General features: G+C 40.8%; 1 protein-coding gene across 1 annotated transcript in view; it reads right to left on the bottom strand.

Moving 5' to 3' along the window:
* The window catches only part of LOC144607527 (unconventional myosin-Id-like), a 296,615-nt gene that overhangs the window by 203,033 nt on the left and 71,047 nt on the right, over nucleotides 1–22,535 (bottom strand). Inside the window, exons 12-15 of the mRNA XM_078424424.1 lie at nucleotides 19,296–19,366; nucleotides 13,956–14,030; nucleotides 11,247–11,379; nucleotides 4,724–4,890 (exon numbers count right to left, since the gene is read on the bottom strand). Of these exons, the coding sequence (XP_078280550.1) occupies nucleotides 4,724–4,890; nucleotides 11,247–11,379; nucleotides 13,956–14,030; nucleotides 19,296–19,366 (446 nt within the window). The remainder of the gene's footprint in view (nucleotides 1–4,723; nucleotides 4,891–11,246; nucleotides 11,380–13,955; nucleotides 14,031–19,295; nucleotides 19,367–22,535) is intronic.

Here is a 22,535-nt window from a genome sequence, read left to right as displayed (position 1 = left end):
TTTTACACACAATATCAAGCCCAACCCATTTTTGCTTGCACATAATCCATATTCTGCATTCCCTGCATATCACGTGCTTATTCAAAAGTCTCTTAAATGCCACTATCATATCTACCTCCACCACCATCCCTGGCAACATGCTCCAGGTACTCACCATCCTTCGCGCAAAACACTTGCCCCGCGCATCTACTTGAAACTTTGCCCTTCTCACCTTCAAGCTATGGCCCTAGTATTTGATATTTCTATGCAGGGAAATGAGTTTAGATGCCTACCCTATTTATGTCTCTCACAATTTAATATACATCTATCAGGTCTTCCAGAAATCTCCAGCGTTCTGGAGAAAACAATCAAAGTCAATCTAGCCTCTCCCTGTATCTAATGTCCTCTTATCCAGGCATCATTTTGCATCATCGAGGACCAACACCCTGGTCACGCTATAATTTCACTCCTGCCATGGGAAGAAAGTATGGAAGTCTGAAAACTGTGACCACAAGGTCTTGAACACTGTAAACAGCTACGAAACCATAAACTATGAACTGTCTTGGTTGCACTGGGGACTAATATTTTTTATGTATTTATTGAACTTTCTTTTGTTTATTGGGATATCTATGAGTGGTATGTTTACAGACCTGTTATGCTGCGGCAAGTAAGAAGTTAATCATTCAATTTGTGATACATATGACACTAAACACTTGACTCTTAAACCTCCTCTGCACCTTTTCAAAAGCCTCCACATCTTTCCTGTAATGGAGGCGACCAGAACTACAAACAATGCACCAAATGCAGCCTAACCAAAGTCCAATAAAGCTCTATAACTCATTGACTTCAGCAGTGAAGACAACCATATCAGATGCCTTATTTACCACTATCTAGTTGTGTTGCCACTTTCAGGGAGTTATGGTCTTGCACCCCTCGATCCTTCTTCCATCAGTGCTGTTTAGGGTCAGGCCATAAATTGTAATATTTTTCCCTTACATTCAACCCTCCAAAATGCAACACCTCACACTTGCTTGGATTAAACTCTCAGTGATATCTCCGCCCATTTCCATAGCTGATCTATATCTTGCTGTGTACTTTGACAGCCTCCCTTATATTCCGCAACTCCATTCTTGGTGATATATATATATCATGAACTGAGATCCCAACAAAGATCCCTGCAGAACTCCACTGGTCACAGACCTCCAACCTGAATATTGTCCTTCCACCACAACCCTCAGTCTTCTATCAACACTAACCCAGATCTGAATCCTATTATTTTTATCATTTGAATAAATGAACATGAAAATGCAAAGCATGTTTCATTTCCTTTAAATTCTGATTCTACTTGCACCTCCTTCAGGCTAATTTTTAGTTTCCTGCTTTTTATCACTCTGATTCACACTGCATGATGATCTCCTTTGTTATTTGATCTTCTTGGCCTTCTACCCCATCGAAAGATCATTCTTTTTTTTCACTCTCCTTTCACAGCTTCACCACAACTTCTCAATTTTTTTCCAATTTGCAATAAGTCTGGGCCCACTGTGTTTGCCTATTTCATGACCCTGGAAATTCACCTGGTTCACCTGATCTTAGGTTGCACTAATGTGTAAAATGTGCAAAGAGTGAAATAACAAAGGGTATGAATCGGAGTCACATCCAATTGTCTGCAGCTCCTGCTAATCCGTCACCAAAGTCCCAGACGTACTGGATTATTGGAGTTTCAGTAAAATTCTGATAATCCGTCATCTGACTATTCAGAGATCCTAATGTTTTGGGATCTTGCTCACCAGGTAATATCTGCTGTGCTCCCTTTCCATTTGTCAGAGCCTTGGTTCCCAGGGTCCAATCCCACTCACAGAGGCCGCAGCTGCTGTGCACCTTTTCAATTCACCAGGCCCAAAATTCCCATGCTGTAAAGATTAGTAAAGTTTCACTGTCCTGTGCAGATACAAAAAATGAAACTTTGATCTCTCCTTGTGGTTTAATAAACCCACTAATACTCCAAGGGGAGCAAGCATATGGTTACCTCTATCCTTGGCACTCTGTTCTAGAAGGATCAATTTTGATAAAAGGTTTCATTAACTTGGCAACAAGATTTAGGATACTAAATTGTGACTTGATCAACATATTTATAACATTATAATGTTTGATAGAATAAATAGAAATCAACTAGATTTTCTTGTGGGATAAGCAAGAACAAGGAGACGGTCTTAAAATTAGAACCAAGCATTCCAGAAATGCAGTCAGAAAATACCAATAAGAATATTTGGAACTCTCCATTCAACAGAAATGCGTTTTGGAAGTCAATCATTTAATTGAAAGAAATTATTTATTTTTGGAGAAATGAGCACTTTCACATGGCCAGAATGTATTACCCATGCCTAAAAATATGATGCAGTATGTCTTCTTGAACCAAAACAGTCCACATTATGAAGATGCTTCCATGAAGTAGCTAAGGATATTGTAGAACTGAGTCAGCCATAATAATGAATGTTCAAAGACAGATGGTTCATAGTATGAGGATGACTTTGGATGTGATGATGTTCCCATCCAGCAAATGGGCTTGTTGGTTGTGGTTTTAGAATATATATAGGGACGGTGTAAATATTAAAAATGATAGATAAGTAGAACTGTCAGGACCCAATGCAATACAGCCAGTCAGATGAACTAAATAGTCCAATATTATGTGCTTACCAGATGGGAAACAATTGTCTTTGGCAAAGTTTGGAAAGAAAGTAGGTAAAGGTTCAGCAGAATAATTTCAGTTCCATTCTGCTGAAACAGACCTCAATTCTGACTCACAAAACTCTAGTGCAGTTTCCCACAGAATATTAATGATTTCATTCTTCTGCACTGCAAAGTTAGGGGTTCTTCAGCAGCGATTCAATATTGAGAATATTTGCTTTCATTCCAGCTTGGTGGATTCTAAGGTGGCTAATGAAACCATTGTAGGAACTGTAGAGTCTTCCATAGGTGGAGCATGAGGTGACTTAAAGGACTGGCAGGTGGGTAGCTGCTTCTGCCACTTACACATGGCTTCTGTATGCTCCTGCTACATGATCTAGACGCTCTCAATACCATCTTGAATGCTTATTTGCCACTTTCAGTGATCAGCAACCAGAGACCTGTTTACTGCAATAGTGCAGTTTATACACACATGACATTTAATTAAAAAGTCAGCTGTTTGATTCCGGGGCCCGAGAATGGTAACGGATTTTAAAAAGGTTCAATACTAATGCAAGTCTTTTTAAGTTCAACAGAGTAGGCTATCTTGTCTTCCCATGGACAAGAACAAATGTTTTAGGGGGTAAGGTAGTGCTTAGACCTCAGCAGCAAAACAAACAGTAGTGGGAAAGATTACAAAGTCAATTCTTCTCCAGAGATTCAGACAGACTCTTCACTTTTGAAAAACGTTTGGTGCCAATGGCTCATTTAATGCTCCTGTCTTTAGATTTTTACTTTTGGTAAAGTGGAGATACAGATCATTATGCGGCAACAATTCCTTGATGTTGTTTTCAATTTTATGCCTCACATGACTGTCACTTCAGATGTTCCATCTTCAACCACCTACATTTTGTTTCCACCCTGCAGTATTGAATATTTGTTTTTCTATCACTTAATACTACACACAGTCAAAATTGCCAAATCCATTTTAGGCAAGGGGTGACATTTTTCCATATTTAGTATAGGCAACGAGATAGAAATAAACTACTATCTCTTGTCAACATTAAGTATTTTATGACAGCCACAGAATAAAGCCTTGTGCGAGTTCTTGTGTTTTGAATTTCCTTAAGAGGCCGAGAACACATTAATGCTGAGCGCCATCCAGTGGCTGAAGTTACACAGTGGAAAGATACCCAAATAGAAATCTTAACCTTAATAGCAGTTTTAAAATTTGTTTTAGTGCTATCTACATGTGATAGCATGACTGCTGGCACATAAAAGCAATGTCAAATCTCACCATCTGATAGCATTTGAACTTGACTTTTTATAGAGTACCAGCAGTGGCTGCCTCGCCAACAGTCTGTCTGTCCTTTAACTTTAACATCGTGAAGCCCGCAGTCTCTGGTAAGAAGAGGCCAATTCGGGCGCTCCATGCTGTGGAGAGAGTCTCAACCGCCCCAACGCGGGAGTTTCGATCACCCTGATGGGGGCTTTGATCGTTAGCTGCAACGACTACGGATGGTTTGAATACCCCGATCGCGGGAGAACAAAGAGGAAGAAGCTTGAACTTTATTAGCTTCCATCAAGTGAGGAATGTGGAATCCACTGTGGTGGATGTTTATGTTAACTTTTATGTGGTTGTGTGTCTTGTTGCTTTTCACTTAGTATGGCAACTCAAATTTCACTGTACCTTAACTGGTACATGTGACAATAAACTGACCTTGAAACCTTGAAGTCATTGGAAGCAAAGGAGAATACATTCCCATGCCTACTAGCTGATGGCACTAGCAAATGTAACATTGCCGAAAAAATAGATTTCAATTTGGATATTATTTCCCAAGATCAAATAATTTATATAAAACTGAATCAAAACTGAAATACAGTGGAGCCTACCAGGATAGAGCCTTAACATTCTAAGATTAACGTTTCCATACTACTCCCAACTACCCAATTTGAAGAGTAAAGGAATGGGAAAGAAAGAACATAATTTGACCGAAATTGTGGCAATGTCATTGCCATTGTATAATTAATTACACATTTTATTTGGCACAACCTCGGAGATTTGGTCATGAATCTTTACCTCTGCAGAAATCTTTCATAAGTCTGCCTGTTAGCGAATCCTGCCCTCCGAACACGTACATTTTCCATTAAACCTAAATATTCCACCTGATGCTGGCAGCGACGCTCATCAAACAGGAGTGGAGATTTCTGCTCATTGGGCTTAATGCATCGAACATAGTAAGGCTCCTGTTAAACAGACAGATGACATCTATAAATTAACATCCTTAATATGGAATACACTCCTGATTTAACCACTGACAAACTTTTTATAACATGCTTTCATGTGCAATACTGTGTATTGATATATCACAGCAATTCCTTTCTAGGTTAACCATTGTACATCTTGACATTATTGTAAACTTCAAGAAAAAAAACACTAGAAACTTGCAGTAGCACCTGGTATACATTGTTGAAATCAGTATAGATTATTCTTGGTATAATTATGCATCTTAGACATAGAGATGACATACAGACCACTCTCTGGCACCCATGGTCCGCTCAAATTTTCTCACGTCCTTTATTTAAAATGAACCCCTGATTCTACTCCTCTAGATGTGTTTATCAAGCTTTCCCATGAATGATTCAATACAACATGTTCAAACCTTCTCTTTATAGAAATGAACGCCATCCTGATAGTCATTGCATTCCAGGTACCCCACTATTTCAATAGTTCCAATGGGATTATACCTATAAAGGAGTTTCAGGTGAGAAGTCTACTTCAATGGAATTACAAATTCACAATATGGTTACATTTTGGGTAGGAAATACAAACTTCAAAACTTCTCCATCTAAGAGTTTTAGTTAAATATATTAACTGGATTTTGATATCACTGATTCAAACAAAAAAGCCCTTTAAACACAAAGTCACTATTTAAAAGACTGTTCATTTAGATCACTAAAGTGTTATTTTAAAAATACATGAAGTCAAAGGTTTAACGTTTTCTTTCTCTTCTATGAGTTGATATTTTATAGAGACTTTGCTTCCCTCATACAAAATTCCTAATTAGGAGCAGGCTAGTGAGGCGCTCTGGCCTGTTGTCATTCAAAAGGGATAGAACAAGCTGGAATATTAAACCTTTGGCCAATTGCTGGATATGTTTGTAAAAAATGGCCTCAATTATAACAACTGCCAGTACTGGTTGCTACTCCTCTTGAGATTTGATTGCAATAATTCATGAACTGTTCAATATTTGTGGTCATTAGTTGTTGCAGTTTATTCAGGAAATCATATTTTAAAATATAATTCTAAATATCTGCAACAGAGTGCTTGGAGGAACTACAGAGCTTACCTCTAAAGTGGCCATTTCTTTCATATCCCATACCCATGGAGTTTTCCCATATCCTGAATCAAATCATTAAATTTCCCTTTAGGAAGTTGATTTTTGGATATACCAAATACCATGAAGAAAATTATTCTCCCAAAATCCAAGATTCAAATCCTTATCTTGGACCCAGGATTACCAGTCCCTTCCCAAGACCACCAAATGTTATCTTGGCCACATGGGTTAGGAAGGGATTATGATGCCGAGTCCAGGCTATAAGTCATCTATCTGTGATATTGGCTCAAATTTCATCTCTCCATTTGTACAACCTGACCTACTGGCTATTTCTGACACCTCTGTATTTTGCAACAATTTACACTCCTTTGCTTGTATTATCACTCTCAAACTGCCATAGATTACAACTACAGCAACTGCATCTCCAGGCTTACACCTACTCCACCCATCTGCCAATCAAGCACCCCTCACCTGCATCCATCTATCACTTGTTAGCTTTATCCTGCTCCCAACTCTCTTTTCCAGCTTTCTTCCTACCCCCACCCTCCACTCCTGAAGGGTCCCAGCCAGAAAAGATAGCCTATCCATTTCCCTCACAGATCCTGGGGATCTGCTGAAGTCCTCCAGCATTGTGTGTTTGGATCATGATATCTGAGTGGTTGGCTAGCAGAATATTGGAGTTTAACTGTGACTTTGCTTTTCATTCTCTTAATTCTGAAGGTGGGTATTCGACCTGAAATGTTTTGCTTTCTACCGATGCTGTTTGACTAGTTGAGTGTTTCCACCATTTCCCAATGCTATTTCAGGTATCGTTTATCAGGAGGGGTTTGGGGGGGGGGGGGGGGGGGGGCTGCCAATTAGTGAGCTAGAGCAACCACAAATTTAAGGACAGTACAATGGCATTGCAAGTAGTGCAGTTATCCTACAGCTTCAGCAACCTAAATTGATTTTAAGCTGTGAGGCTGCCTGCTTGGAGTTTATATGCTCTCCCGGTGACTGCGTGGGTTTGTCCCAGGTGATCGAGTTTCCTCCCATGTCACAATGAGCTGGTTGATAATTTAATCGGATACTATAAACTCCCCTTAATGTATGTGTCTGCTGGGAAAATCAGAGAAAGGTGCCTGAGTGAATGAGGCGAGACTCATTTCAAAGACGTTAAATCTCAACCCTTGGCAAGTAACATTTTTCCGAAGCTGTAGATTTGATGTTTAAGCACAAGATATCCATATTATACATCCAGTATAATTATACAGTGCCCTCCATAATGTTTGGAACAAAGACCCATCATTTATTTATTTGCCTCTGTACTCCACAGTTTGAGATTTGCAATAGAAAGAAAATCACATGTGGTTAAAATGCACATTGTCAGATTTTATTTAAAGTTTTTTTTAATACATTTTGGTTTCACCATGTAGAAATTACAGCTGTGTTTATACATAGTCCCCCCATTTCAGGGCACCATAATGTTTGGGACACATGGCTTCACAGGTGTTTGTAATTGCTCAGGTGTCAAGTCAAGGCAAGTCTCCTTAATGCAGGTATAAGAGAGCTCTCAGCTAGTCTTTCCATCACCTTTGGAAACTTTTATTGCTGTTTATCAACACGAGGACCAAAGTTATGCCAATGAAAGTCAAAGAAGTCAAATTAGACTGAGAAACAAGAATAAAACTGTTGGAGAAATCAGCCAAACTTAGGCTTACCAAAATCAACTGTTTGGAACATCATTAAGAAGAAAGAGAGCACTGGTGAGCTTACTAATCGCAAAGGGACTGGCAGGCCAAGGAAGGCCACAGCTGATGACAGAAGAATTCTCTCTATAATAAAGGAAAATCCCCAAACACCTGTCCGACAGATCAGAAACACTCTTCAGGAGTCAGATGTGGATTTGTTAATGACTGCTGTCTGCAGAAGACTTCAATGACAGAAATACAGAAGCTACACTGCAAGATGCAAACCACTGGTTAGATGCAAAAATAGGATGGCCAGGTTACTGTTTGCCAAAAAGTACTTAAAAGAGCAACCGCAGTTCTGGAAAAAGGTCTTGTGGACAGATGAGACAAAGATTAACTTATATCAGAGTGATGGCAAGACCAAAGTCTGGAGGAGAGAAGGAACTGCCCAAGATCCAAAGCATACCACCTCATCTGTGAAACACGGTGGTGGGGGTGTTATGGCCTGGGCATGTATGACTGCTGAAGGTACTGGCTCACTTATCTTCAAAGATGATACAACTGTTGATGGCAGTAGCTTAGTGAATTCTGAGGTGTATAGACACATCCTATCTGCTCAAGTTCAAACAAATGCCTCAAACCTCATTGGCCAACGGTTCATTCTACAGCAAGACATTGACCCCAAACATATGCAACAAAATACTAAACTTGACTTTCATTTACATGACATTGCTGTGTCCCAAACATTATGGTGCCCTGAAATGGGGGGACTATGTATAAACACTGCTGTAATTTCTACATGGTGAAACCAAAAGGTTTAAAAATTGCCTTTATTAAAATCTGACAAGGTGCACTTTAACCACATGTGATTTTTTTCTATTACAAATCTCAAATTGTACAGAGGCAAATAAATAAATGATGGGTCTTTGTCCCAAACATTATGGAGGGCCCTGTATATCCTCTATAATATGATTGTGAATTTAGACAGAAATATAATCTTTAGAAAGTTATTTCAAGTTAGTATTTGCATACATATTATGATATAACTTATTATGAAATAAATAAGTTTTAGAATTTAACATTTAAATTTCAGATCTGGATTATGATCATTTTACAGAAGAATTAAAATATGTTGCAAGGTCAGTTTATCACTAAACATTTAAAATTTTGATCGTGACCTTACTAGGTATGCAATGAATTAATTTTGATATCCTCTTGTGTATGCCAAGAATACTTATATTTGTCAGATCACTGCTCTGAAGAAATTGTTCCCACAAATTAACTGTTGTACATTTGAATGACAATTCAAGGATTCCGATATTGTAGATAGGATACCGAACCAGAGGGATTTTGAGACTGCAAATATTACAAATGAAACTTAGGTGTAATCAATCACTGCTGTCAGTTTAGATGGTTAGTGTCCCTAAAAGTAAATCAGAAGGAACCAGCCAATATTCCGCTTTGCTCCATCAAGCAAAAAGCAATCCTGGAAGCATAATGAGGGACAAAGGAAGTCTCATCAGAAACGGCTTCCCATGACAATGTTATAAATCAGGTCATGAGAACATTGTACAAAGACAACAGAACGTCCCGCTATCAGCATGTGTTCACCAGATGATCAGAACCGAGCTTTAATATCCCCATTTCAAACCCACCGGCAGGGAGACAATTCAAAACTAGTACAAATCTTTGGTTGCCATTCACAAGCCACGGCATAGTTGTAGAACAGATGTCAAACTGCACATGGCTGCAGCAAAACTAACATACATTGATATATGCAAGAAAACTACTGCTTTATTTTCAAGAGCCCACTGAATTGTTTCCACCCTCGTCCCCCTCCCCACTCTTTGTCAATGTCTGGCATGCAGAAACTACTATTCGTATTACTTTCAAAACACTACGCATGACTTCCAGGATAAATTTATAGGTGCTCATTGTCACCTTATATCAGTGGCACTATGGTGACAAACTTTAATAAACTAACTTTCTTTTGAATCTGCAAGCACTTTTATCATTACAGGTATTAATTCAACTGCACCTCAGTTTTTGAAAATACCTTTTTTTTGGCTAACGCGAAAGACAGAGAAATACTATAAATTCAGTCTCTCATCATTACTGAAATACTCCATCCCAGTGAATTTCCAGTGCAATCAAAGCCCTTAGATGTTGTGGTGACCAGAAATCTGAATCCCAATACTTCCAGGAGTCCCATCATTCATTCTAAAAATCCCAGCATTATATTTCCTTCCAAAATGCATCATCTCAGACCTATCTGGCTTAAATTTCATATGGTATTGTTCTGCCCATCTTATCAATCCACCAAATTTGTCCTGAAACTCAAGACTCCTTTCCTCACTTAATCTCTTTGCTGCCCTGTTTGAATGAAGATACCACATTTTCTGTCCTGCAGTCATCTGGTACCTCACCAATGGTGAGTGAACATTTAAAAATCTGTCAGAGCCTCAGTAATTTGTTTCCATGCCTCCCAAAGTAGCTTGGGACCTTCATATCTGAGCCAGGAGATTAAATACCTTTAAGCCCACAAATATATATAAATCCTCTTCCCTTTAAAAAAAAAAATTGCTTTGGAATTGGTGGGGCACGGTCATGGAGACCCTACTCTTAACAAAAGGGGCTGGATAACAAACAAGGTCAAAGGCGTTCTTTTTCAAAAAATGACTAAACTCTGCCTCTATCTGCTGCATAATAAATAGCATCCTTGCAAGCCACCATAATATTGCTGCAAATAAACATTAGTAGTGGAAGCATGATGACTTTAAGATAAAGATTACCTATATTTTGAAAAAAAACCTAGAAGAGAGAAAAGAAAAATACTGCAGTAGATAATATGCCTTGATTTTATAATTCTCTGATGTTGAATGACCTGTGTGCTATCCATTTTAAAGATTTGGTTACATTGAAGTCAATGGAACCAATTTTCAGAAGTAGTTTAAAATGCATTTAATCAACTAAATCACATGTTTAGATCACGTGGAGATGAAAAACAATTTCAAACCACTGGATTTTAAGACTACATAAATTGCACAAATTAAATCAATGGCTATTAAATGGCAATATAATAAAAATTGTTAATTGAACATACTGGCAATATTTTTTATCCCACAGTCATAGTCCAATTACATTTTCTTTTCAATTAATCTATATCACAGACATTGATCATTCACAATCCCTAAAATTAACACAGTGAGAGATGTGAACACACAGAGTTTATTAAGACCTGTTCAATAAAGAAGGAAAAAAACCTTTAAGGTGTTCCTCTCAAACAAAGAAATGGAAAGTAATTTTTGATTTTAAACATACTGTTATTTGAGTTACCTAATGATCAAATTGTTTCTGTAATTCTCACATTTTTCTTTGACTCTTCCTATTTACCAATCAAGGTAGATAAATACTTGATAAACAAAGAAGTGGAAAGTTAATATGGATTTTTTTAATTCAGACCAATAAAGCTGTTTTTCTTTGATGTAGGAGAAGTATGGGAAGTATTTTTCATAAGTACTTCTTTTGTTCTTGCAATAACAGAAACAATAGATAAAATGGAGATGTTAAGATTTGATGTTTATGATTTACTTACTTTTAATTCCAGGTTTTCTACTAATGCAATCATGGAGTTCTTAAACAAGGTGGCAGCTGTTAAAGGACGTTTTGTTACTTCCGTGATACTGAGCTTTCCCTCTGGCCACATGTTCTTCAGCACAGGATTGGAGCTGGTTACAAAGATAAAAAGTTATTTGATTACAAACACACTCCAGTGAGACAATAGTCACTACTTGCAGTAGATGAACATATTTCCTCAAATATGGAGAACAACACAGTATTCCAAATGTGCTCTCACCAGCGCCCTATGCAATTGAGGCACAACCTCCCTATTCACAAGTCTGGTCCAACAGCAATAAATAATAACATTGTTAGTTTTATCATATCATATCATATCATATATATACAGCCGGAAACAGGCCTTTTCGGCCCACCAAGTCCGTGCCGCCCAGCGATCCCCGTACATTAACACTATCCTACACCCACTAGGGACACTAGACCTGGGTACTAGACTTCTGTGAGTCTAGTACAGAACACTCAGATCCCTCTGCATCTCTGAGTTCTCTCTCCATTTGGTTAGCATGATTTTATTTTTTCACAATTTCACATTTTCCTGCATTATATTCTATTTGCCAGATACTTGTTCACTCAATGAACCTACTTGTATCCCTTGGAAAACTCCTTACTTTCTCTTCACAACTTACTTTCCTACCTTCGTGTCATCAGCAAGCGCAGCTCGGCTGCGGGACGTTTCAGTGCCCGGTGCGGCTCGGCTGCGGGCCTTAACATTGCCGGCGCAGCTCGGCTGCGGGACGTTTCAGTGCCCGGTGCGGCTCGGCTGCGGGCCTTAACATTGCCGGCGCAGCTCGGCTGCGGGACGTTTCAGTGCCCGGTGCGGCTCGGCTGCGGGCCTTAACATTGCCGGCGCAGCTCGGCTGCGGGACGTTTCAGTGCCCGGTGCGGCTCGGCTGCGGGCCTTAACATTGCCGGCGCAGCTCGGCCGCGGGACGTTTCAGTGCCCGGTGCGGCTCGGCCGCTGGACTTAACATCGCCCGGTGCGGCCGCGGGACGTTTCAGTGCCCGGTGCGGCTTGGCCGCTGGACTTAACATCGCCCGGTGTGGCCGCGGGACGTTTCAGTGCCCGGTGTGGCCGCGGGACGTTTCAGTGCCCGGTGCGGCTCGGCCGCGGGACGTTTCAAGGCCCGGTGCGGCTTGGCCGCTGGACTTAACATCGCCCGGTGTGGCCGCGGGACGTTTCAGTGCCCGGTGCGGCTTGGCCGCTGGACTTAACATCGTCAGCGCTGTTCGGCCGCGGGACGTTTCAGTGCCCGGTGCGGCTCGGCCGTTGGACTTAACATCGCCCGGTGTGGCCGCGGGACGTTTCGGTGCCCGGGGCGGCTCGGCCGGGGGGCCTTCCATCCCCTTGCGGGGGCTGTGCGTGTCGTTTGCCTCGGTAGGGGTCGAGCTGCCTGTCCGTGGGTGCGGGGGGAAGAGAGGGGAAGTTTTGTTGCCTCCATCACAGTGAGGGGGTGTTTGGAGTCACTGTGATGGATGTTTGTGTTGGGGTCGGGTGTCCTGTGTTCTTTTCTTTTTTGCTGTATTTTGTGTGACTGCTGAAATTTCGCTCGGTGTTGTGCCGAGTGACAATAAAGTGTTGTTATGTTATGTTACTTTCCTACCTTCGTGTCATCAGCAAGTTTAGTAATTAAACCTTTGGTGTCCTTCATACGCAAATTCTCAAACTTTGCAGCAACAGCACCAATTCTATGACACAAAATGCATTCCATCTAGCCAACAAAAGAAAGATCAATTTACCACTATTCTCCATTTCTTGAAACTCAGCCAATGAATGTTACCTCTTTCACCACAACCTTTTATTGTCAATAACAATCTTTGATGTGGTACCTTGCCAAATCTCTGGTATAACGTCCTTAATAAAAGCGTCTGACAATTTCCCAAAAGATAAGTTAATTGGCTACTAATTTCCTGTTTTCTGCCCCTTATTTTTGCATAATGGAATAAAAATGTTCCCATCCAATGGAACTTTTTGCAAATCTTGGGAAACATAGAAAAAAAAAAAAAACACACACATTTCACAAGCCTCTTCTTTTAAGACTCAAGTGTGAAGTCCATCACAAATATACAACGGGTTTTCTAACTATATATATTTTGAAAGTCAATATGTATAACATGATTGCTCATCCCTTTCCAGCAGAAAATTCCATGCTTCTCCTCTCCTGCACTCCAATTAACGTAACTTTTTCTCCTTTATCTACAGCTGTGACCATTCCAAATCAAACACTCTTGACCACCATCCCAATTTACATGGAAGAGTTTTCAAAATCCTCCTTCCTGCTCAAACCAGGACATTTCTTTTCACATCAAACCCTTTCTCTCAGTTCAAAATGTTACTGCTACCATTGAAGCCACATAACAGAAACCCAAGATTCATCATTTCCTGGCCATTCCATTTACAGAATGAACCATTATTTACAATCAGTTCTGAACCTTCATTCATATATTAAAAGTAGGTATTTGTTTTCTTATGATGCAGTATCTATGGATGCAGTAAATTGGATTGCTTTATTACGCTAGGGCAAGATTAAGATCCACGCAAGATCCGTTTGGCAAATTGTTGCACAAATTATGTTAAATTAAATTCAGATCTGTTCTTGTGAATTGGTAAAGTATGAGAGAACCTATTTTGTTTCATTTTAAGATTACTACATTACTTCCTCTGCCTTACCTGTTGTACATTAGCCGCTTGAAATCCTGAAACAGTGTGTCCTTGTTTTTGTCAATGAACCCATCGACTGAGTATCTAGATGGGAATGAAAGTCTTGATGTGAATGCAAAAACAAAATGATATGATTTCTGCCATTAAAACTGCCACAGTCCTGAATAATTACTTTCAGACCCTTACCCATAAGCAGCCACAATTGCAGTGATACCGTACTACTAACAAAGCAACTCATCTCATGGCTCTTCACAGAGGCTTTACCAATCATAAATATACATCAAATCAAATAAAAATTATATATACTTCAAGCAGTAGACCATTATCACCATACCTTTGTCACAATCACCAGGATATAGGAGGATTGCCAGATGAACAAAAGTTCTTAATTATAAAAGATTTTTTCAAGTACAAAGTAGCACATTTTTACGCATGCTGCCATGCAAGAAGAAACTTGTTTCCATAGCAGCGGAGCATCTCTGGAGTTGAGCTTATAGGACTTGGTATTACAATCCCTACTGTGATCTGCACCTTCTTAATCTCTTGAGTGGGGGTAGGGGTAAAGCCTTCATTGGGGTCATCAGGTGGGCACCCTCTTTCCTTGGTGTTTCGTTGATAGGCCCACAACACCTCCAGAGGGCTCAACAGCGATACTTGGCGTCCCAGGTGCGCTCCCCTCCGTTTTTACCCCTGTTGCTGGTCATTTTGCAGCCCAGTTGGAGTCTTTCCTCTTCAGCCACAGCCAGTTGCTGCTTCGCTCGGCAGCCTCTGACAGCGACCTGACAGCTTGCCGGAAGGCCTGTCCTCGGACACCCATTCCCTTCAGGAGTCTGGTTGTTGACATGGCTTTAAACCGTCTACAACCAACCTCTACAGGGAGCACCTGGGCACGCCAGCCGTGTTGTTTTGCCTTGGCTGCTAAGTCTAAATACTTCAGGCATTTTCGTTCATGCGCTTCACCAACTGCAGCCTCCCAAGGCACAGTTAACTCGACGATGTACAGGGACTTCTGTGAAGTTGACCACAAGATCAGGTCCGGCCTGAGATTAGTTGTGATGATCTCTGGTGGAAATATGAGCTTCTGGTCTAGATCAGCCTGCATTTTCCAGTCCCGGGCAGTGTCCAGGAGGGTCGGTTCCTTTCTTGCAAATGGCTTCTCTGGAAGTTGTCCTGCTCTTACAAAATGGGTGGTTTTCAAGAAACCAGGCGTTGGGGGAGGGAGGGCATTGGTGGTAGTTCTTCTTCCTTCCAAGGTAATCGCCAGTTGTCGCAGGACCTGATTGTGCCTCCATGCTGTGAAAGACTGGTTTTGCAACCAGTGAGGATGTGCCTTAATGTAGCTGGGGTTTGGCAGAGAGAACATGATGGATCTTCTCCAAACCACTGGTACAGGTTCTTGGGTGTGGGAAGAACATCGTAGGTGGCTCTGATAATGAAGCTAAGACGGCTTCCTTCCATCTCCCACAGATCCTTCCAGTTAAGCCTATGATGCTCCAGGGTTTCCCAGGTAGCCCACTGGCCCTGTTTGGACTGTGAGACTGCCTTTGCGCATCTCTCTGCCTCCTCTTGCTGACGGATCTCAGCAACTACCAGCTTTCGTCTCTGGATGGATGTTGCCTTGTGCCATGCGGGTCGACTTGTCCCGAGTCCAATCCCACCACATCCCTGCTGCACCTGTCCTACAATGTCTCTGTGCCTGAGAGCAGATTTTGCTTGCTGTACAGCCTCCGATGGGGTCCACTTCCTCCCAGTTGCCAGTCTGGGAGCAGCCGCTATTACTCGGTCAGGGTCATGTCCAGCCTCACTTTGGTGCATTTGTATTCTTCTGTGAGGCTAGAGACAGGCAATTCCAGAGCGCTGTGTCCATACAAGCCGATATTGCTGAGGCAATGCGGGAGTCCAAGGTTTGTTTTTGTTCTTGATGCATGAACTGACTGTTCTCTCCAGCTTCTCGACTTTGGTGATGGGGACCTCGTAGACCGTCAGAGGCCACATCAGACGGGGGAGCGATCCAAACTGCAGGCACCACAGTTTCAGCTTGCCAGGAAGCAAGGTCTTGTCTATGCTGGCAAGGCCTTTGATGGTTTCTTCCCTCAGTTGGTCACACTGGTGTGAGTCTTTGAGGCTTGCATTGTACCATCGCCCAAAACTTTTGACTGGCAGCTCTGACACCATCGGAATGGGTGTTTCATCAATGAGGAATCTGTGGTCTACGATTTTTCCTCTAATGATAGATATGCTCCGGGATTTGCTGGGTTTCAACTTCATCCGGGCCCATGTTATGTTCGCATGAAGCTTTTCCAGCAGGCGCTTGGTACATGCAATGGTTGAGGTCAGGGTGGTCATGTCATCCATGTATGCGCGAATAGGAGGTAGCTGCTGCCCCGACTGCAGCCGCTCTCCTCCTACAACCCACTTGGAAGCTCGGATGATCACTTCCATCGCCATGGTGAAGGCTAGCGGGGAGATGGTGCAACCTGCCATTATTCCCACTTCCAGAGATTGCCATGATGTTGTGTATTCTGTTGTTGTAATATAGAATTGCAAATCTTGGAAGTAGTTTCTGACCAGGTTTGTAAAGGTCTTTGGCACATGGAAAAACTCGAAGGCTGTCCAGAGGAGAGAATGGGAAACAGATCCAAAAGCATTGGCTAGGTCCAGGAATAAGACATGCAGATCTCTTCCTTCCCTTCTTGCAGACTGGATTTGATGCCATATCATGCTTGTGTGTTCTAAGCATCCTGAGAAGCCTGGTATCCCAGCTTTCTTTATCGACGTGTCAATCAAGTTGTTTTGTTTCAGGTAGGTTATCATCCTTTGAGCTACAATGCTAAAGAAGATCTTCCCTTCAACATTCAAGAGATAGATTTGCCGGAATTGGTCGATGTTTGAGGCATCCTTTTCTTTGGGGATTACCACTCCCCCTGCTCTTCGCCATGCTTTTGGGATGGTTGGTTTTTTCCATACCACCTTCATTTGCCTCCATAGGAATCGTAGGACATTTGGAGCATTTTTGTACAACCGGTATGGAACTCCGTTTGGTCCTGGAGCTGAAGCTGGCCTTGCCTACCATACGGTTTTCTCGACTTCGTTCCACTTTGGGAGGCTTTCGTCCAACTGGTGTTCTGGTCGAGGAATGGGTGGCATGTCTGGAGGTATCCCCCTCTGCTCAAAGCTTTGGATGTCTCTGTGCGTTGATTTCAGGTGGTCCTCCAACTCCCTCTTTGGCACCTTAAGTGTCCCGCTCCAGGACCCAAAGTATTGTTGTAATATACATACAAAACAGGACTTAAAAAAAGAAATACTATAGAATTTTCCATTTCTATATATCTACATGATAAAAAGCTTAATCAAATTACCAGTTTTTTAAATCAGCATCATACAAGAAAAAGGTGTGTTACAGTGGTTAAAAGGGGAGTTTCAGAGCTTAGCTTTACTTTTAAGTTGTTAATTTTTCAGGATCTAGGTATTGGGGTTGAGGCCAGCATTTATTGCACAGCATTAACTACACTTGAGCTGATGGTGAATCCTCTTCAATTGTTACAATTTATCTTAACATATTTCTGCAGTGTTCTTTGGTAGGGAGCTCCAGGATTTAGACTCCATAATACCCAGTGATAGGTACAACAAGGTATTTCCAACTCATGATGGCGTGCCTCTTTGAGGTGAATCCACAAGTGGTGATGGTTTCCATGCATCCAAAGTTCTTGTCTTTTCTGGTCATGAAGATTGTAGGTTTTGACAATGTTCTAGGAGTACCCCCAAATAACTGTACCGTATTTTGTAGACGATGCAGTGCAACCATGGTAAAGGAAATTGAAGTTCAAGATTATAGATGTAGCATCAATTAAGCAAGGTGCTTTGATCTAGTTGGTGAGCTTCGAGTGTTGCTGGAGCTCCACTAATTCAGGAAATTGGAGATTATACCATCACACTGATGACCTGTGCTTTATTGGTGGGCGGAAAGGCTTTTGAGCGTCAAGTTAGACATTCACCACGTAATGTCCAGCATCTGAGCAATTTCCTGCAGCTATGGTGTTTACAAGATGGATTTCATGAGTGGGTCATCCAGTAAGGTTTCTGGTTATTGGTGATTCGACAAGTCAATTCGGGTTATCCCAACCTTTACCACATCCGTGCTCTCAGCTATTTTTTAATATCTTCTTGAGTGAATCAATTTGGCTGAGGATGGTCTTTGGAATAATGAGGATTTGACAAGGAACCCAAGAGAAATCATCCACTCGGCACATGTGTGGCTGAACCCAAATGAAATGCTTTAGCTACATAGATAGCACTCACCTGCTGCACCTGCACTTCTTGAAAACGGGGACTGGGTGAACTTGCCTCTCTTTCAACCATTGGCTGATTCATTGCCCATCATCACTCAAAACTATATATGGAAAGACGACAGATCACTAATGGGATCTGGAAACTACAACATCACTGAGCTTTGTCGACTGCCTTCTCTTCTTGCTGTGCTGCAGCTTCATCAGGTTGACAGCACATTTGTAGATATGCCTGGTATTGCTCTTGACATGGTCTTCTGCATTGTTCAATGACATGTCCTGATAGAAATGATAGAGTGAAGGGCATGCTAACTGTGTGGCTAGCGATTATGATACATGTTCCTTCTGCTGATGGCCTGCAGCAGATTATAGATGCCTGCTCTGGGGTGGTTCTGAATCTATACCATTTGGCCAGACTGCAATGCCAAACAACATGGAGGATGCTAGAAGTTGGGACCTTGTCACAACAACGTGACGTGTAGCAGTAATTTCTACCAGCATTCAAAGGGGCAGTAATATCCACATGCAGATGGCAAGGCAAGTTAATTCGGTTTATCCCTCTTGGTGATTCACTCACTACCCACTGCAGATCCAGTTAGGAAATGTGTCCTTTAGGACAATCAGATTAGTCACTGGTGATGGTGGAGGAAAAACACTCATGATTGACAATGAAGCAAGTTCTCGATGCAAATTCAGTCACCAGTGATATGAAAAGAGATGGTTTTGGGGAAACATTGGATTCTTGAAGGTATAGAATTAGAAAATAATTGTGATAGAGAAGCCAACTTGACTATGAGAATGAAAATGTTTAAATGGGTTCAATGCATGTCAGTAGATACAAAGTAAAAGTTAAACAGATTTATTTGCAAGGAATAAACTGGGAATTTATTCTATTACTCTGAGCAAGTAAAATGATAGTTACATAATCAGTCAATTAGAGGGAAATATCACCCCAAATGAAAATTACTTTGCCCATAATAGATATTGCAGGAAGGAGATCAGATACTGCACACATATCTAAGATGCCATGGAAAACAAAGGCCAGGTTAGGCACCAAACTTACACAACGTGCCCAGCGTAATGTTTAATCCGAAAATCTCGTTCAAACTCCAGGGTCTTGTCAGATGCACAAAGCTGAAAACAAGGAAGGAAATTGCCAGATACAATTTAAATCAATGGCTTTCTTTAAAATAGCTTGTTAGCCATTCTACAAACAACAAAGGATTTATGAAAACACTACAACATGGAACAACTTTCTGTTGACAATTCTATTTGAAATCTAGAAGTTAAGTTGCATGTTCATCCGATTGATTACACAGCTTCTATTTGCTTTACAATGTATTCATTTTAGCAAGAAATTGTGTGCCAAATGCATTGATTTTATCTTTTTTATTTGGTCATTTGTGAATAATTATTCAAATAGCAGATCCATTGAACAAAAGATCAAAGAGAATGCTTTGCTGTCAAGTTCAAAGTGGTACATTCCCATAATTGATTGGGTACAGACAGTAAGATTAGCTTCATTTTTCTTTATCTTGCAAACAGTTTAACATCATTTGGTATGGTACTACATGTGCATGCTAATAATATTTCCAGATGCGATCAAATCAAATTTTATTGGATCAATCACTAATAGATTGAAATTGTATAATTGGTAATCTTATTTCTGTATGTAATATTATCAAGTTCCATCTCAGCACCCAACTTTAAACAAATAGGACAAAAACAAAAATACTATTCAATCAGATTTTACTTGGAAAAGAGAGCACACACCAACTAAAAGGAAAGGACTGCCATTAAATTCATATAATTATAACATACTACAAGATGCATCAACTAAAGAACAGATCTTTGCCGTTTGCCATCCATCAACAAATAGTAACATCTTTACAAATGATTACTGCATCTGCACACTGGATGCACCTGCAACATCTGCTGATACGAAAATGAAATTTAGACGTATGGTCTCCCAAGCTTGCTCTATCATTCAATAAGATCATGTCGCACCCTGTTATTTACTGACTTTCCCATTCAAATCCCACATTCTGATTCTCACGGTCCAATGACATTAACATCACCAAACATAGTACATGATTATATAAAACTCTCAAGAGGTAGACAGAGGAAAGTCTGAATCTTAGCCCCAAATGGCTGAGCCAATGTCTTGAGATTATGTTCACAGATGCTAAACTCTCCAATTTGAGGAAATAACTGCTTAGCATCAACCCTGTTGATCCCTCTCAGAATCTTTCATATCTCAATGAGATATCTCACTGTATAGAAGGTCACTGAGATGTGCTCAATCATCACCCTTGGAAATAGTTTCTGACTGTCTGCCCTATTTATGCCTCTCATAAATTGATTTACTAATGTCAGGACTCCCTTCAGCAATTTATCTTTGAATACTTTATTGATGACAGTGTCATCATTGAACTCTCATTTTCTTCCTATCCCAAAGTGTTACTTTGTTTGTCCTTATAACCATGTTAGGCTTGGAACTTCCTCCATTGTCATAGTGAGGCCCACTACAAGTTGAAGAAACAGCATCTCATATTGCGCTTGGACCTCCTCCATTGTCATAGTGAGGCCCACCGTAAGTTGGAGGAACAGCATTTCATATTTTGCTTGGGCAGGTTACACCCCAGCGGTATGAACATTGATTTCTCTAACTTCAGATAGTTCCTCTGTCCCTCTCTTCCCCCCCAGTTCTCCCATTGTCTTCCTGTCTCCTACTACATCCTATCTTTGTCCCGCCCCCTCCCCTGACATCAGTCTGAAGAACAATCTCACCGAAACGTCACCCATTCCTTCTCTCCTGAGATGCCGCCTGACCCGCTGAGTTACTCCAGCATTTTGTGATACCTTCGATTTGTACCAGCATCTGCAGTTATTTCCCTACCCGTAAAATAATGAATTTCTCTGGCAATTGTTGAAATACATGGACATTTCAATTTAGCATTATGATTCTCAGATGGCTTGCTGCAGAGAATATACTGTGCAATTTCTATATTGTGATTATCTCATGCTTAATGATCAGAATACTATTGTGCTATCCAGAGGGTAAACAGATTATTTGCAGTTTAATGTACTCGAACGGACAAAAATGAATCCATAGAAAAATGAATGTTGCTGTTTGACATTTGTAATGTATCATCCATAATATTAGACGCAGATAATAACCTAATATTCCGCTTGGGTAGCTTACAACCTAATAGTGTGAACATAGCATATCAATGCCTCCACCAGCACACCACAACCTCTACTTATTAAGAAGGCTAAGTTGTTCAGCATGTACCCAATAGCCCTCACTAACTTCTACAGATGCGCCGTAGAAAACATTTTATCGCAATGCATCGCAGCCTGTTTTGGGAACAGTTCCATCGAATACTGTATAAGCTTTCTCCCTCCTCCACAATCAATCTGAAAAAGGGTCCTGATCCTAAACATCATCGATCCATGTTTTCCAGAGATGCTGTCTGATCCGCTGAGTTACTCCAGAACTGTGGGTTTTCTAAGGTTGCTCCCACACTCCAAAGACGTGCAGGTTTGTAAGTTAATTGGCTTCTGTAAATTGTCCCTACTGTGTGCAGGATAGTTCTAGTGTACGAGGTGATCGCTGGTTAGTGTGCCCAAGGGACTGTTTTCATGCTGTATCTCTATAAACTATGTATGCACTCTGTACCTTCCACTTTGCTCCATCTATGGTACTCGAGTTTGACGATTGTATTTATGTATTATTGCATGCAAAACAAAGCTTTTCACTGTACCTCCGTACACATGACAATAATAAACCTAAACATTAAGAGATATACAAGTGTTGTGAGTTGGAGGAATTGAGGTGTTGCAGGTTAACCATGATCAAGTTAACTGACTATTCAGATGACATATAAACAAAAAATGCTGAATACCTGTAGTGAGTCAGGCAGCTTTTGTGGAAAGGGAAACATTTTATGATTCAGTCTTCATCAGAATTAAGAAATTAAGAAAATAAATTAGTTTTCTAGAGTCAAGGCAACCGGACCATGGCCTCATCTACAGTGTTAGAAGTCATTAAGATAGAAGGTAGAACAAGAGACCAAATCATTGATACAATATTGTGAAAACATCAGGTACCCCAAGAACTGGAAGACCCTTTTTATTCATTGCAGCACATGCTGCTGACAATCTTCATTTCTTATCATCCCTTGAATCTCCCTTATTCCATAAACTCCCACAATATTTTCTTAGATTAAGTTCTCATTCTAGCAGATTGGCTACAGTAAGCACTAACACATATACAAACACAGACTACAGAAACAATAAT

Source organism: Rhinoraja longicauda, chromosome 29 (assembly GCF_053455715.1).
Source record: "Rhinoraja longicauda isolate Sanriku21f chromosome 29, sRhiLon1.1, whole genome shotgun sequence".
Classification (NCBI taxonomy): Eukaryota; Metazoa; Chordata; class Chondrichthyes; order Rajiformes; family Arhynchobatidae; genus Rhinoraja; species Rhinoraja longicauda.
Note: the sequence above shows the minus strand (reverse complement) of the source record. Positions and strands in the feature narration are given on the sequence as shown.